Source organism: Pelobates fuscus, chromosome 3 (genome assembly GCF_036172605.1).
Source record: "Pelobates fuscus isolate aPelFus1 chromosome 3, aPelFus1.pri, whole genome shotgun sequence".
Lineage (NCBI taxonomy): Eukaryota > Metazoa > Chordata > Amphibia > Anura > Pelobatidae > Pelobates > Pelobates fuscus.
In genome coordinates this window covers 234,470,175-234,487,758 of record NC_086319.1, presented here as the reverse complement: position 1 = coordinate 234,487,758, position 17,584 = coordinate 234,470,175, and the positions used below count along the sequence as shown (strand labels likewise).

General features: G+C 37.1%; 1 protein-coding gene across 6 annotated transcripts in view; it reads right to left on the bottom strand.

Moving 5' to 3' along the window:
* FRMD4A (FERM domain containing 4A) overlaps nucleotides 1-17,584 on the bottom strand; it is a 419,083-nt gene that overhangs the window by 19,183 nt on the left and 382,316 nt on the right. For all 6 annotated transcript variants that reach the window (XM_063448212.1, XM_063448207.1, XM_063448210.1 and 3 more), the window contains exons 14-17: nucleotides 11,022-11,163; nucleotides 5,135-5,268; nucleotides 3,272-3,394; nucleotides 17-245 (exon numbers count right to left, since the gene is read on the bottom strand). In XM_063448212.1, the coding sequence (XP_063304282.1) occupies nucleotides 17-245; nucleotides 3,272-3,394; nucleotides 5,135-5,268; nucleotides 11,022-11,163 (628 nt within the window). The remainder of the gene's footprint in view (nucleotides 1-16; nucleotides 246-3,271; nucleotides 3,395-5,134; nucleotides 5,269-11,021; nucleotides 11,164-17,584) is intronic.

Here is a 17,584-nt window from a genome sequence, read left to right as displayed (position 1 = left end):
AATCAGAGAACCTCACCATCTATAATCAAAGATGCTCTCTGAGTGGGCTTTTTCCCAGACTTGATGCGGTACTCATTGATAGAGTTTTCGATCTCCTGCAGTTTCTTCAGTGCGTTAAGATAGGAGGTCTTTCTTTGCTTTTTCAGTTTTTTACCAACATGAGGGTCACTGGCCAAGCGCCGAGCTGCCTCCGTGATTTGAGACTGGATTGCGAATTCTCTTTCCAGTCGCTCCAGCTCCACCTCCTACAACAAGAGAACACCCATAAGGTGCATGAACAGACCAACCAGCACTGTAAATGGTGCACAAGAAGCCACTGAATGCATTCATTTTGATGCTCTTACTGCTACAAGACATTGTATTTGTTTTTACACCAAGTGATTCCTCACCCTCTAAAACACTCGAAGTGTTAACTTTAATGTTTTCATGACACACTGTGTAACTTGACACCAATTGTAATTCATTGTGCAATATAAAGACAGCTATAACACAAACGCAATATGTGAAGTTCATCAATTTTACAAATCGGAAGGATTTTTGTTTTAAAAAGCACTGCAGTATGAAAGTTAGTAATAATTATAAAGGCCAACATAAGCGGCTACAACAAAATCTGACATAAAACCCCCAAACAAAAGATACTTTGTGTGACGTAATTTGCACTTTAATTTTCCAGTAAATGAGTGAGTGTACCCATATGCTTTTTTTTATTTTCAAAATCATATTTTTGTCTTGGGTGCTAAAAAAAAAGTCTTGGTTTACAAATATTCATAGCATCTGATAATCACAAATAATGTTTGTAATGGTTTAACTAAACATCATTTGCATTTTGTAAAATGGTATAAATCTTGCAATTTGGTTGTAAATTCACAATTCACTGTTTACTAGTCAAACACACAAAGCAACCCTCAGTGATCCAGAGAAATGACACCTCCCAAAAATAAGGCTTAAAATACAGTAACCTTATATGAGTCAGCACAGTACTCATCCATCACAAGACAACTATGAAAGAGTCCTTAAATCCTCCAAGAGCCAGAGGAATTCAACTTCTGAACTGCCTGTACACCTGCAGCTACAATCGGAGGGCCAACAGAATGATTTAAAGGCACATAATTCGGACTTAAATACATGAATGGAAATGATGGGTATTTTGCAAACAGTTGGGTCTTCTTTCACACAAGCAATGCTACGGAAGCTTCTGTGTATCTTCTACAGGTTTGTCTAGGTAGTTTGGAGAATCAAGAGGACGTAAGGAAACAGATTCTCTACAGCAACTCTTTAGGCAGGCGAACAATATATGGGCAGTGTTGATTCAACACCAGAATACATCTGGGCAAGAAGGAACTTTCACACACCTTAAAAACCTGCAAGCACATTCCATACAATATCATTTACTGTGTCATATCTGGATCATCTTACCAAGAAGATAGTATTACTAAAGGAATTGTCAAACTTTGTCAGGAACTAGCTAAATCAATATCTGCTCTGATTTCCAGAAAGACCAAGTTATAACAATGATCAAATTCCATGTTTAACTTTGTTGTATAACTCTCATAACAACTTTGTCTTCTACATTGATTTATCTTGCAAATAACACAAACTTATCAAACATCCAAAAAGAATATAAACATACAGAAAAGAAAACCTTTCCACAAACACACGGACTGTACCCATGCCTAGAGACAGATCATCTTGGCTATTGGGATATTTGTAACCATTTCTCCATTGTTCTATAAAAGACATGACTAAACCTGATTAATTGGTGAGAAACACAGTAACCCAAACAACTGATGATGTCTGGAGGCTAATAAGTCACCCCAGACAATGGCCTTTCTATGAGTTCCTGTCCTAAAAAGCTGCCTCATTTATTTTTACAGCCACGGTTCAGTTCCCGTAACCACAGAATGTTAGGAGAAAAAAGGGACAGTTATTGTCTGTGACACACAGACTGGATATATGTATGTATAGATTTATATTATGAGTTTTGAGAATTGTGTTAAAGGAATCACATTTAGACTTTGAGTAATATATCAAATGATATATTCTTAATTTCATATAATAGGTGAAGTCTAAATTTGATTCCTTTTATGCAATTCTCATGACTTGTTAAAAATAAATGAGAATAGTTATCTTAATAAAAAAAAAAAAAAAAAAGTTTGTATAGGATTTGAAACTCAAATCATGGGCTTCATCCTTGTGCAAGTTTTTGGCGGAACAGTATAAACCAGATGAGATTACGTGTGTTTGCCAAGATATTCCTCTCAACCAGTAAGATTCTAGACTCTAGAGTAAACAAACATTTCACTATGATCAGTGGTCACAAGTGTCTAATGATATTCATGAGAAACACTTCCATGATCAACTCTGAGACTTGCAATTTTATATTTCCACATCTGTGATATAACAATCCATACCAGAACACTCCCAAAGCGACGTTACAAAACTCGCTGATGGGAAAAATAAACAGATTGTTTGTAAAGATTTCAATATTTGTGCTAGAAGCTGCAAATGTATTAAAAACACATATATTATAACAGCGTGAATGTATAATACACCTAGTTACAAATATTTTGTGATAAACTAGCCGGTTTTGTAGCCTGAGAAAGGTTTGTGTAAAATAGAATTCAGAATGAGAAGCTGTGATTTGCAGTTATGTTTAATTTCTTCCCATTTCAATAAAGAATGGAATTCCCACACATATTAAGGAATCAGAGCTCTGAAAAGGTCATTTGTGAAATAAACATCTCAACAATACATGAGTATTAAGAAAATGTTTCTTTGTATTGGTCACATTATTGAAATGGATCTCTTTACATTCCAGGTCACTAAACAACCCTGAAAGGACATAGAATACATTGCAGTGGGTGGGTTCTATTTCTTATGGTCAGTGACTTCAACTGTTTTTTTTTGTTGTTTTTTTTTATTTAGAGTAAACTAGTAGCATACTTCCCATCACATTTTAATTTAAAGCAAATATCGCACAGAAGCTTCTAATTTAAAAGTACCAGCATGTACTACCATGACTCATCTTTCTTTGAAGCTCTCCAGACAGATATAAGGGATTCTCAGAACACAATCTGAACTCGAATGTGTCACTTTCAAACAGACTTGGAGAATGTAAAAAACCCTAAAACCAACAAACACCAAATCTTGGTAATATCCTGTGACTTTACAAGGTAATTCACCAATTGCATTAACAGTGCAGTTCTTACACACATAAAAAGCAACGTGTATCAGTGGTACCTACTATACGATGAACACACAGCACACTTACCTCTCCCTTTGCAAGTAGCTTCTGCTCATCCAGTTTAAATGCGGTTCCTATTCTTCTGCGTACAGTAGGCGGTTCCTCTCCAGGATCTAAAGGGTATTCTCTAGGCAATTTACCAGTTAGTTCCTAAAGGAAAAACAGAATATCTTTAAATATGCTATATGTGGTCAAAGGAGGTCAAGATTAGTATTGACTAATCTTTGGTTTTATATGTTTAAGGAAACATTAGTTTAGCTATAATAAGTAGGCACTTAGAAAAACGCAGAATTTGCTGGATATCTATGAATAAAGAGACCCTCAGCAGATATATTATCTTGTTATTTTTTTTGGTAGTTCTGCACCATGCTATAATAAAAAATAAAAAAAAATAAAAAAATAAATAACATTAACACCAGTTCAATCATACTTGACAAAAAAATTATTTCTTAGTTAATTGGCATGGATTCTGGGCAACACCTTACTTTCTTCTATCTCTTGAAACACTTTAAATGTTATATTTTTTATGATAAATCTAATTTAGCATAAGCAATAAAGGTTGTAAATTGAGTAGTTTCATACAAGTGATGATAGCTTTAGGAAACGTCCACCACAAGTTTCCGTTTCCTGAAATCTAGCTCACTACACTAACTCACTACAGATTGCCAAAAAAGCAGATTTAATAAGTAACCATAAAGATACGCTGGTGGTAATACAAGTCTTTTGTCACTCTTCAGTGATTCACTAATGCTTTAGAGTTCTCCCACACTCAGCACATTCACAATGGAATTCTCACAGGAAATAATTATGATTCCTGAGATTCCGGGTACTGAAAAGGAGGCTCAGGAGGATTTATAACAGTTTTGGAAACACTAGGTAATTAGGTGTGTGTTTGCCAACCCTATCCATTTCAGCAGAGTTCTTTACTCTGAGAATTGTTCCAAGGATCAGCATCTCTGGGATCTAATCCATGCATAAACAGCTCATCTAGCTTCCAGAATCTCTTTTACATATACATGCAAAAAGCACAATTAAAACAGCTTTCCAACAACTACATCCAGCAATTATATTAGCTAGATTTTAGAAGAATGGGGAAGACATTCTTAAAGTAAGCACAATAAATACAGAACATGAATGGTGTTTGATGGAAGCACAAACAAGAGCAAATACTCTGAGGTCTATTCACTAGAAAGAAAAAAAAAAGAAGCAAAGTGTGCCATTGAGAACTAACACAATTTAGGCTTCAATCAGCAAATTTGAATTTACTCCACTTCACTAGAGATGCTTTTAAAATTCAGCTATTCCACTATTGTCCTCAAATCAGCTGGTCATTTCATCCATCAGAATTGGTTTTAAAAATAACGCCCTCGACTTTCATCTACACTTTATTTTCCTTTCCAGACATTGCACTTGTTTTGCTGTGTCTAGTGTTGTTATGGGCTTTGGGCCTAGACCCCATGGCCAGAGGCAAGTTTATCTCCTGTAGGCAAATAGATTCCCACATATTGCAGAATAGAAAATTGTGATTCCTTTAGTTGAGCTCGCTATAAAACTGAGGTGGGCTTTTATTTTTGTATTAAAATCAAGCAATAAACAGGAAAGTAAAAAAGACATACTGAGTGGAACACATTTTAAGATACACTACATGCTCAATAAAGCTCTATGTAATATGTTGGCACGTAAATAAAAAGACTAACATTCCATTCGAATGGAATGAGGCACATATGGAAAAATCCATGCTGCTATGAAGTGCATGTTTTTTTTTTCTTCTTCTTTTAATGTAAAGTCAGAATCTGGTGACCTTATAACAAAGGGATTTTAATGACAAGATCCTGTAACATTCCTTATTAACGTTAACTATGTATTATGCACAAGATGCCATTTCCTTACCGCTTCCCTTAGACAAAGCTTCTTCAGCTCCTCCAGCCGCTGGCGTAGTGTCTCTTCCAGAGCTTCCTGCCTGGATTTCAGTGCAGCCAGCATATCTTTCTTGGCAGACTGTGAGCTGTCGGACTCCTGGGAACCTGTCAAACAAATAAATGATTTCACTATGGCCAGCTGACAGAAGCCTGCACATCTGGACCATTATTGGCTTTTCATTGAGAAAGTCTCACATTCTCATGTGTGAGAATCATGGGGTAAAAGCATAGCAGGGAAGATTCTCCTTGCTTCATCAAATGTTGGTTTCCGCCTTGACTAACAGGCTGCACCTGGCTGTTTATCCCAGTGTTTTACATGACGCAAGAATAAAGTGGCAGAGTTAAAAAAGTTGCTGTGAGCACAATAAAATGAGTTTGCCAAGTCTATATAGCTTATCTTTACAGATTATCTGGATTAATCCATATTAACAAAACATTAAGCAGAAACTCATTCATTATTTTAAACCTCTTTCTGAATCAAGTGTTAGTTGAACCTAACGATTATAATGAGTAGTTGCTATCTGGTTTAGCTTTTTTTTCCCCAGGATAAAATGATATCTGCATATATACAGGATTATTCAATTAGGCCAAAATAGGAGATCTGGAAATTAAAGTTGAACGGTCACTTCCAGAGACCGTTGTTTATTTCTTCACACAAGTAAAATGAGGAAGGACAATGCTGTGGAAGTAAGAAAGAAAAATTAAATATAAATACTTACCTCTGCTCTGTCCCAAAATGCCCAGTGTGCGCAAATGTGTGTCCTGGAATCTGAGAAATGGAGCGTTGTGCATGTTTGAAGGGTCATTCCAAGCACCACAACCACTATGAGTATGATGCCAGGATTACCCTGGCCTGGTTACCCAGTAATGGGGCAAACTGTTTAGTTGCCCTCTTACCTGGTTCCCCACCAGACCCACGAGACTCGTTGAACAGAACTGACAATAGCCAGCCTAGATTTCTTGTATCTTGCTTGCTAATGATGCTCCGATTTCTCTGCTGTAGGTGGAGTTACACCTCCGTCAGCTGAAGGGTTAAATTCCGTATGTGCAGTGTTTCAAAGTGAAAACACTGCACATGACAACTTCAAATCACTGGAGTGTCAGTAACCCTTTCCCTCATTAGCATACAGCTTGAAAATGGAAAAAATGAAAAAAGTAAAACTACAGAGCATTATAAAATAAATTTAGCATAACTTGTAGCTGACTTTTAGTTTGCTATTAGTGTATGCAAAAATTGAGGAAGTTGCAGTTCCTCTTAAAGTACAAAGCCACTAGTTTGACTGTAAGCTGACGGAATTTAGTGACCCACTTATTATTAAGAAAGAAAAAATCCCTATAATCTTTATAAAATCGACAGGCATTACAGAGAGATCAGTTATTATTGCTGGTAAAGATAACACTAGACTGGAATTGCTATCACAGTACACACAGACCAAAATGATTCATCTGTAATGTTGGGCAATAGTCACAATATCATGGACATGGAATCGAAAAATAAAATCAACAAGGCCTGTTTTTAATAATTTGCTTTATGGAATTTATTTTATAAAAATATGCTAGATTTTGCTTGTGACAGAAGGGTTATCAATACTTCACTGTAAACGATCAGTAAATATCAAATATTAACCCTGATGTTATTATAGGAACACTATAGCATAGGGAATGCAAACCTAGAATAATGTAAATGTTGAGAGAACATTAGAACCTTTAAAAATGTTGAGCCTTGTGGCTAAAGAACACTTAATCAATATGAAACCTTCAAGACAGTCTCTAATGTTGCTCTCCTTTGCATAACTACTATACCTGTTACTATTATCAGTGTTCTTATATCTGACATTGTATTCCATAATATTTTGTTATTGCCTATTGTTTTCTAATGCCTGTGGTGTCTTGCCTTGTAATAAATAAAGAATAAAAAAAAAAAAAAAAAAAAAAAAAATGTTGAACCTATCAAAGCATAGAGTTAGTTCATGAAACATGGAAGAGTAATGGATTTATGAAATAATATCATGGAAGCAAATTTTAAAACTGCCTGTTTTATTCAGAGCAGCACACTAAAAAAACGTAGTTAAAGTCATTCAGCAAACAATGTACACTTTACGAACACACTTGAAAATCAAAAACTGACATACGATCAAAAGATTCTAATTCAAAACAGGTGTGTGTGTGTCTCCTTGCCAAATGCATGGAGAGTATATCAATTTAGGATTTTTTTTGTAATCTACAAAGAACCCACATCAATGTATATAAAGATGCTAAATATTTGGGGATTTTTCCCAGCAGAAGTAATATGATGAAATGTCAGCACAAGGTGTCTGAACTAAACAGTTACACATACTTTATACAGAGAACAGGTGTCCTGTTAGAACACGCAATGGCCTCAAGCAAAAGGAGCAGCACCCCGTTCATCTGCAGTCTTCATGCCCACGCCTGCTTCAAATAATTAGCAATGTCTGCATTACTTGTTCTTTTAATAGTTGTAAAAGCCAAACTTGGATATTTATTAAACAATTTAACATCCATGTCAATAAAGATATGCTAGCCTGTGTTCAAGTGCCATTATTCTTTTTGCTTAGATCAACAAGTGTTCCTCTTGTTGATATATTTAGCGTATCTGCTACACACAACATTCCATAAACATCTCCCAAACAGTCTTATTCAGATAGACCGTTCAACTAACCAGATCTCACTCTGCATTATACGAGCACCCAAGCCACTCACATATGGCTCAATTTGCAGCTCTCACTTTCATAATCATTTTATACTAGTGGTTTGGCAAGTGTAGGTATAAAATAATACATGTGGTAAGGTTAGTATCGCAAACAAAGTGTATAATTTTTTAAAATTGTAAACATTTTTCTATTAGTGTCGCTGGCTAAGAAGATCAATTTAATGACAAAAGAAAAATTGCAAAACCCAATGTATTCTCTGTTGACATCATTATAGAAAGCTACAGGAGTGGGAAGGCTTAGATTGATATAATATTTAGATCTAGTACTTTCTCACATCAAGTTGACAGAACATTTTTATAAAAAAGTAACACATGGAATATGTGGCTATTTGTATAAAGGGTGTTTTCAACAGCACATAGTCTAGTAATGATCTTATAAAAAGTAAGGGTTTGTCCGATTAGTTTTGGTTTTAAGATTTCCTTCAATAGGTTTTTCTGTGTGCACTTCAGTTAAACCACATTGTCATGTCCTCAAATCCAGATCACTCCAAACACACAACACAATGAGATGATGTTTAAAAAAAAAATAAAAAAAAAATGTTTGATTGAAATCCTCATGTTTCCAAATTCGAGTGCAAGATCCCCAGCACTGAACTAGTTAACTAGACTGCTGAGAAGAATTAAAAAAGGTTCCCAAGTATCTTTCTAGATCAACTAAGCTTCTGCCAAGTTCCCCTAGCTATCAGTTAAATCCACACTACCATATCGCTTACAGATAAACAAGTGTTACAAACCAGACTTGTGCCAGAATGAGCTATTTATTTCTTAGTAACCTGTCACCAGCTGAGATTGGGGTAAATTGAGTGCAGACATTACATTATAGTATGTGACGAGGAAAACAAGAACCACTGCTTAATTTTATCAGTTTGCACTGAGTGTACTTCTATTTTGGTATATTTTTGATAATCTAACCTTTAAAGTATTCACCACCACTCTGTAACAGTGACAGCCTACAAGCACTAGAGACCTGGGCATGCATTGTGTAGAGAATGCAGATTTTACACCACTAAATGTGACCCTTGTGTGGAGCTCCATTTACCTGCAAAAACATTTAAACACATCGAACAGCAGCAATGGAATAAACTAAGGGTTTATTCACTAAACTATGAATTCTGGATAATTGGTCATGAATCTGTAAGTCATTAGTTCAAAACAGCTAATTAACAAACCAAAAAACAGGTTCCTAATAACAAGATTATGTTTTGTAGGATGTATTCTCCATCTTAAACTTCTTCATCTATTCCTCTGACATTTTTACATTTGTAATAAAATACAAATACACACACACACACACACACACACACACACACACACAGTAGGAGATAGATCTACCATATAAACCAGGTTCAATGAACAGCTTAAGTGGTCAAAGTATTTATTTAAGATGACAGATTATGTTAACTGCTTTGTAGTATAGTATCTCACACAGACATGCCATGCCAATGACCAGAAAGAATCCCAAAATATTACTGCTCTAAAAACAAATCTGACTCAATGGCAAATGGAGACTTCTCATCCAAAACACTGTCATTTCTGCTATTCAGTTCAACCTCTTCCAGAATATAGATATATTTATACATTTTAACATGAGTCAGGTGTACAGCAAAACTAAGGCCAGAAATACTATCCCAAACAAAATCCAAGCTGAATAAATAATCCAAATGCGAACACGATCATTTATTCCTGAATAACACAGATAGGATATCATTATGGTGCAGAACAGACAATAAAGGTCTCTTGTTCCATCCACCCTCTAGAGCACATCACAGGATACACACACGCCAACATCTGTGTCCACCAGATATCTCCAATCACAGGCCATATAGAAGAGCTTCAAATACATAACTAGCTATGTCACTGTTAAACCATTCCCTAACAAGCAAATATTCTCAATTAAATAGTTTCTTTACTACATATTATCACATACAGGAGAAGGAGAACAGAAGATTTTACTCACTCGTTGCCATTTGAAACACTCAGGCTTGCACACTGTGAACAAAGAACCAACACTGGAACTTGGAAGCACACATTACACAACCAGGGTAACTTTACGGGTGCAACCTCTTAATCAGAATGAAAGCTCAGCAAAAGTTTCATTTCAGCGACTTAGAAGATTCAACTGTGTCTCATAATCACATGTTTATCAGCAGAGCAGCCCGAATAGGCTTCAAGCCTATCATCTGGTGACTGAGCACTCAACCAACACGACTAGAAAGATCAACTCACCAGCTCGGCCCTGTCATCAAATATAATTGGGGACATCATCAACCCCCAAAATAACTGGAAAACAAAATTACAAATTCTATGTGCACTCCTTACCGTGTATAATAACTAGCTTTTCAATGCAATGCAGAAGATTTATTTATGTCACAGCATGTGGAAGATACCAGAGACTTAATTTCTTGGAATATAGACATGCTGCCTAAACTAAAGTTTCATGGCAAAAACTTCAATTCAGATAAATTGAAAGCATGTGATCAGATAGCTCAAACAGAACTTGTAGTTTGATTTAGTTTGCTGCTTCCTCTTAGAAGTGCTCACAAATAAAGAAATAGGCAATTAGTGTCATTGCAAGCTAAATTATTAATCTGCTGAAATACTCGATTGTAAAAATCTATTAAAGGGTTTAAAAAAGTTAAGCAAACCCAGTTCCATTTGTGCTACAGCACATATCTGATCCACAAAATTTGTACTCAATTGTCAAAGTGTCAGAACTGAACAAGAAAAACCTTAATTTCTACTCAGCTTTCATGAAGGAAACTACAATAAACTCTGGAAATACAGAGATTGCACACTGAAGAATCAGTCCAATATTATCAACCTCACTGCTGCTGTGGCCAGAGCTGGCAAACCGCATTCACAATTTGGGCAGCCACGACTTTACAAAGGTTACAATGTTGTTTTGTGTAAACCAGTTTTGTCCCCCTCGTAATTCAAGGAAGCTAAAAATGGAGAGAAGTAGACTTGAATCCCAGTTCAGTCTTAGTCTAAAATCAGGAACTACTCTATAGAATTCAGCATGCCATCTCTAAGGTAGAAATTCACAAAATGATCTGTAATAGACAAGGTTAAACAAAGAAATCCTCATCTGCAATGTAAATAATATAAACTTGGTGTATAGACTTACCCGAGGACAACAAGCTCCCACTACTTCCACTGATAATTTTTCCTTTGCTTCCCATATTGGCAAGTTTTGAGGTCTTTAAAGTTCCTGTTTCTGTTAGGTCAATGGCTATCTCACTTAAACTTCTTGCAGCATGTATTTTGGACTGTGAAAAGACAAATGAATAAAAGATTCGAACAATTCAGAATTCAAAGCAAATTATTACAACATGATGCATAACAAGCAGCTCACATGTCTGAAAAATGAAAATCTGTATCCAGTTATGTCCTTGTGCCTCTCTCTCATGCTCATGCCCTATTATAGGGCTAGCAAGGCAGGGTATATAGGCAAACATCATCAATAGAATCCATTATGGAGGAGTCATAGTCATGGGTTAATGCTGTATCCTCAAACTATACTGGTCAAACCAAATAAGAAAGAATCAGTAACCCTACAAGTCATATGGAACAGGCTTGAATATGTTTAGTGGTTACATAATAACATTTTTAAAATGTACAATTTCACATAAAAATGTCATATTCGAAAATAAGAGGACAAAATTGCCAATCAGAATTGACTTGGAACTGTAAATTCACTTTGAATTTGCAAATGATTGCTGCAAAATACTTGCAGATGACTTGTGATTGGATGACTTGAGACAAGGTGCTACACCAGTTAAAGAACATTAATATAATTAAAGCTCCGGGGCCTGACGGTATTCACCCACGAGTACTTAAGTAGCTAAGTGGGGAAAAAAGTGAACCTCTGTATTTAATCTTTCAAGATTCTTTTGTTTCAGGTATTGTACCGGAGGATTGGAGGAAGGCAGCTGTCGTTCCTATATTTAAAAAGGGTTAAAAATCCTTTCCTTGAAATTAGAGATGTGTGAGTTTAACTTCTGTGACTGGAAAAATATTTGAAGGGCTATTGAGGGATTCATTGGGAAGAACTTTGCTATTAGCAATAATCAGCATGGTTTTATGAAACATAGGTCATGTCAAACTAACCTAATTGCATTCTACGAAGAAGAAAGTAGAAGTATAGATCAGGGTGTTGCAGTGCATGTGATCTACTTGGATTTTGCCAAGGCATTTGATACGGTTCCTCACAATAGGTTAGTCTTCAAACTAAAAGAAATTGGTCTAGATGAATATTCTTGTTCTTGGGTAGAACAGTGGCTTAAGGATAGAGTACAACAAGCTGTCATTAATGGTGAATTTTCAAGCTGGACAAAAGTGGTAAGTGGTGTCCCTCAGGGTTCTGTTTGGGACCACTTCTATTTAACATATTTATAAATGATCTTAAGATAGGCATTGAAAGGAATGTTTAGTGTTTGCAGATGACACAAAAGTTTGTAAAGTAATAAAATGTGAGCAGGATATTGCTTTGCTGCAGAGGGATTTAGATAGATTGGGGGACTGGGCACTAAAATGGCAAATTAAATTTAATGTAGAGAAATGCAAAGTTATGCACGTCAAGAATACACAAGCAATTTACTCTTTTTGGATTTGGGAATTGTTATAGACAACAAATTATGCAATGTCAATTTGCAGTTGCTAAGGTCAGTAAGGTTCTGTCATATATAAATAGGGGCATATATTCTCGGGATGAAAATATAATTTTGCCCCTTTATAAAATCGCTGGTAAGACCATACCTTGAATATGCTGTGCAATTTTGGGCACCTGTTCTAAAGCAGGATATCATGGCACTAGAAAAAGTGTAAAGACAAGCTACAAAATTGATAAAAAGGATTGAGCATTTTAGTGATGAAGAAAGGTTAAAATAATTTAAATATCTCTTTAGTTTGGAAAAACGGCACCTCAGAGGGAATATGATGACATTATACAAATATATTCGGGGGCCAGTACAAACCATTAGCTGGAAATCTATTCATAAACAGGGCTATACATAGGACACGAGGTCACGCATTTAGGCTGGAAGAAAGGTGATTTAATCCAAGGCAAAGAAAAGTTTTTTTACAGTAAGAACTACAGGGATATTCTCTGCCTGAAGAGGTGGTTTTATCAGAGTCCATACAGATGTTTAAACAGCAATTGGATAACATAACATACAGGGAGGGATATAGTTTCTAATTAGTGGGGTAATAGCTGTTTATCCAAGGAGACATCTGACTGCTATTATAGGGTCAAGAATGGATTTTTTTTCTTAGTTTGTTGCAAAAATGGAAGCGCTTCGGACTGGGTTATTTGCTTTCTTTTGGATCAACAGCAAAAACATATGTGAGGAAGGCTGAACTTGATGGACGCAAGTCTCTTTTCAGCTTTGTAACTATGTAATTTCTTGCAACTCTTACTCTAGTGAATAACCTTGTTTGAGTTCCAGAACATATCTGAGAGAATATTATAAAGTTGTCATTTGTTCTGGAAAAGCAAGAAAATGCACTTACACTCCACGAGATAATTACAATAAGACCAAATAAAATTAATTTTGCCATTATCCGGCTCATGTCGGCTTCCTTAGTGGCACTTACACTTTTGTGCCTCTCATCTGGACAAAACAACAGTAGAAAATTCCATCAGTAAATGCCACTCCTAGAAATGTAACTAGACCTTTTGTTATCCCTCTTGTACATGAGCTATTGAATCAACAACAAAGAACAGCTGGCAGCCAATTGTCCAATTCCTCTGATTCTCTGAAATTGAGGGCCTGTGTATAAAACGGGAATATATTTTCTAGTTGGCTTTGAGTTTATGGATGTAAATACCACTAAATTGCAGTTGACAGTGTGTTTTCTATTCTCCCAGCCATCAGATTTGCAAAGAAATATTGTGCTGTGGAACAGTGCCAAACAAAACCTGTGTCACTATCCAAATACTTATGGACTGCGCAACATGGAACATGTCTCCCATCAAACGGGAATAAAATCGCTTAGCAAACACTGAGCCGGTGGCTGATAAATGCATTTACCATTACTAAACTCAAAATGAACCAGATCTCTCTTAACAGAAGAAATAAAGAGAAGATAAGCACAAGAGGCAAACTCGCTTAACACAGCTGAAAAGACAGAAATAGAGCAAGTCACCAGGAAGCTGAACTTGACTTTTGTTTTACTGTAATAAAGTAGAACAGTTACATTTACTAATTTTGCAATGCTGACACGGCAGTGTCATCTGTCTTCTATCTACATGGCATCAAGCAAGTAACTTGATTGATCACTTAGAAATAGGCCAAACAGAACTCTCCGCCATAAATGGAAACACATTCTTCAGACAATGGAATAAACTCTTTTAACAGCGGCTTGAGCGCAACTATCAAGGTGTAACAGAGATTTGTCTACTTTATATATGGCTGACATTATGGGAATTACCAAAGTAATCCTGATACAGCCATGTCTGTGTATTACTACTGGTCCAATGTCATACAGGGGGGTTTAGAAATGATGGTGTATGTAGACAGACTGTCGTGAGCAGCAGCTGGAGAGGCACATTGCATGCAATTTGTAGTTTGTACCTAGCACCTAGTGCGATTAAGTGCTAACTTATGCTAGAAGGCTGTACAATAGGGCCTGGGTGGAGTAAAAACTCTGCCTGAGGCTGTGTGTCTTAACCTTTGACGATTATTATACTCAATATATAGACTGACATTTAGCACATCATTAGAGAGTTAAAAAGTGCAGACAAATGTGTAATAGTGGAATACTGGTGAGGGTAGGAAGTTTCTTAAAGCCATACTGGGGGGATGTGTATTGCATTACACTAACAAAACTCTTGATAATGAAAGATGAATGAACAAATCAATTAGGATGGATATTAGCAGGGGGAAAAAAGAATCCTGAAATGGCAGATTCACGTATTCACATAACTGGAATAGTTTAAAGCTTTAAACTAGATGTGTTTTAAAGGGTTATTATTATTATTAGTGATACCAAGTGGTCATGGTAGGAGGAGTCGGTATGTGCAGTTTTCTAATTGAAACACTGCATATACTAAGTTATTGCCAATTGTTTGTCGGGGGTTAGTTGCCTCAGCACAGATTTGGAGGGAAGGAGGAATCTTCTAAATAGTGCCTAATGGGGCATTCTACACCGGAAAGGACCCCACGTCATTAGGGTTGGAGTAACCCTAAAAGGCTTCAGTTACAGGGCTTTGTATAGGGCCATCTCATGTGCCCTTGGGCCTAGTATAGCAGGCTAACATGACCTCCTAAAAAAATCTGATGCTATTTGTCAGAGCTGTCATTAACCTTTCTCATGCAAACATAATCAGCTGCCTCAGGACGTGTCTGTATGAATGTCTCTTTAAGCTTGCTATTTAATGAATATTGTCCACATTGGTGAAAAAATATTTTTTTAAAAAAAAATAGTTGTAATCTAATCTTTAAAGTCAAGGATTGATAACAGAAGAATTTCGCTTCCCTCAAGGTTTAACAAATATATCTAATACAAACAGACTTAACTGATTAAGTCAATACTTCACAGCACTCGGCATGCCTGACAAATTCAAAGGTTCTACCACATGAAATCCCTGAGAAAGCAGACATCATCATCTTTACGTTTGAATGATACATATAGCCCAGTCCATGAACTATTGGGACTCTATAGAGTTAGAGAGGCCTGTGGTATTAGTACCCATCATATTATCTATTTTGTGTTTCCAATGTTAGTCAAATAATCTGTTTATTTGGATTCTAGTGACTTGGCGAATCACAACATCTGTATACTAGCTGTCAATTCAGATAAGCCTAACGATCACTTTGAGTCCTCTTTTTATGAAAAGTTTTTTTATTGATTATTTACATTTAATGCAGTATCTGATATGGTAGTGAACAGGAAGATACAATTAAAAGTTCACATAGGGACACTTAATGATTGGGAAGATTTGGATGCATTAAACAGTACTTGTCAAATCCAATCAAGAAGGTTCTTAGGTGTGCATAATTTCATATAATGTAGACAAAGTACAGTACAATGTAATGGTAAGAGTTAAAACTAGTTTAAGGAGGCTCTAGAACTGCTTAGAGAATATTTTGTCATAATCTTGTGATCTTCCCCATTATGTCCTTTCACAAAAGAGATTGATCAAACATTATAATTAGATTGTTTAGTGAATCTGGTTTTACATTACTCATCAGTTAAGTAGGAAGAATTCTATAGAATGTTGCTTTTCCACAAGTCATTTCCTTTAATAGTAGCAATAACAACACATTACATATCGATCATTTTTCAACCATGTGATAATCATATTAGCCAGCCTCTGTTGTCTCCTCAAATACGGACATCAGAATTCTAAATAAATGTTTGAGTTCCCAAAAATGGGAAACACAAATGATGCATTCAGTTTTAAAAATGGTGTCTGGCACTGGAGCCAAATGATGACGATTTTGCACTCATCATCAGGCCCGGACTGGCCATCGGGCACACCGGGCAAATGCCCGGTGGGCCGCGGTGGCCGTGGCCGGCAGGGGAAGGTCCCAGGATCTCCCCTGCCGGTCTTTGCAGGGCCGGCACTATCTGAGCGCCGTCCCCGCTGTTTTCCATGGAGGGCCGGTGGGGAGATCAAAGATCTCCCTCACCGGCCCACATTCTATCAAAGGCGGCCGCCGGCGGGGAGAGAGAGGGAGGGAGCCAGCCTGCCAGCAGAGGAACCCGGCGGAGCTCTATCTTGCAGCTCCGCCGGGTTCCTCTCGCGAGATCCGGAGTGTTGCCATGGCAACGACCGGATCTCGCGAGAGTGAACTCTAGCCCGCAGGCTAGAGTTCACTCACCGCTGGACCACCAGGGAAGGTGCACCATGCCGGTCCCCCCCTCCCACTCACCTGCATGCCGGTCCCCCCCTCCCACTCACCTGCATGCCGGTCCCCCCCTCCCAGGCTAAAAGGTAAGGAGGGGGGGACATAATGCTTACTTATGTTTTTTTTTGTTTTTATTTACCCCCCCCACACACACAATCCCTTCTTACATGTATACAGAGCACTCTCACACACATCACACTCAGCACTCACACACATCACCCACAGCACTCTCACACATCACCCACAGCACTCTCACACATCACCCACAGCACTCTCACACATCACTCTCACACTCAGCACTCTCACACACATCATCCACAGCACTCTCGCATCTGCACTCACACACATCACTCTCACACACATCATTCCCAGCACTCTCACACACATCACACATCATCCACAGCACCCACACACAAATCAATCACACACAGCACCCTCACACACAGCACCCTCACACACACAGAACCCCCCCGACACACTGCACCACACACATACACAATACTTCCAAACATATTCATATATATATATATATATATATATATATATATATATATATATATATATATATATACACACACACATACACACACTAGATTCCTTGTAAGCAAACACATACTACACTCCTAAACACACACTCTCTACAAACACTACATCACTTATACACACACACACACTATAGCCTGCATGCACACTCTTGCTACATCCCCTATACACATTCTCTACAACCCCTAGCCACATATGCATTACATTACACCACAAACACAACATGCCTAAAACCGACCTTATAACACAATACCACACCACAATCAGCTCACTCTGCACACACACAATACCA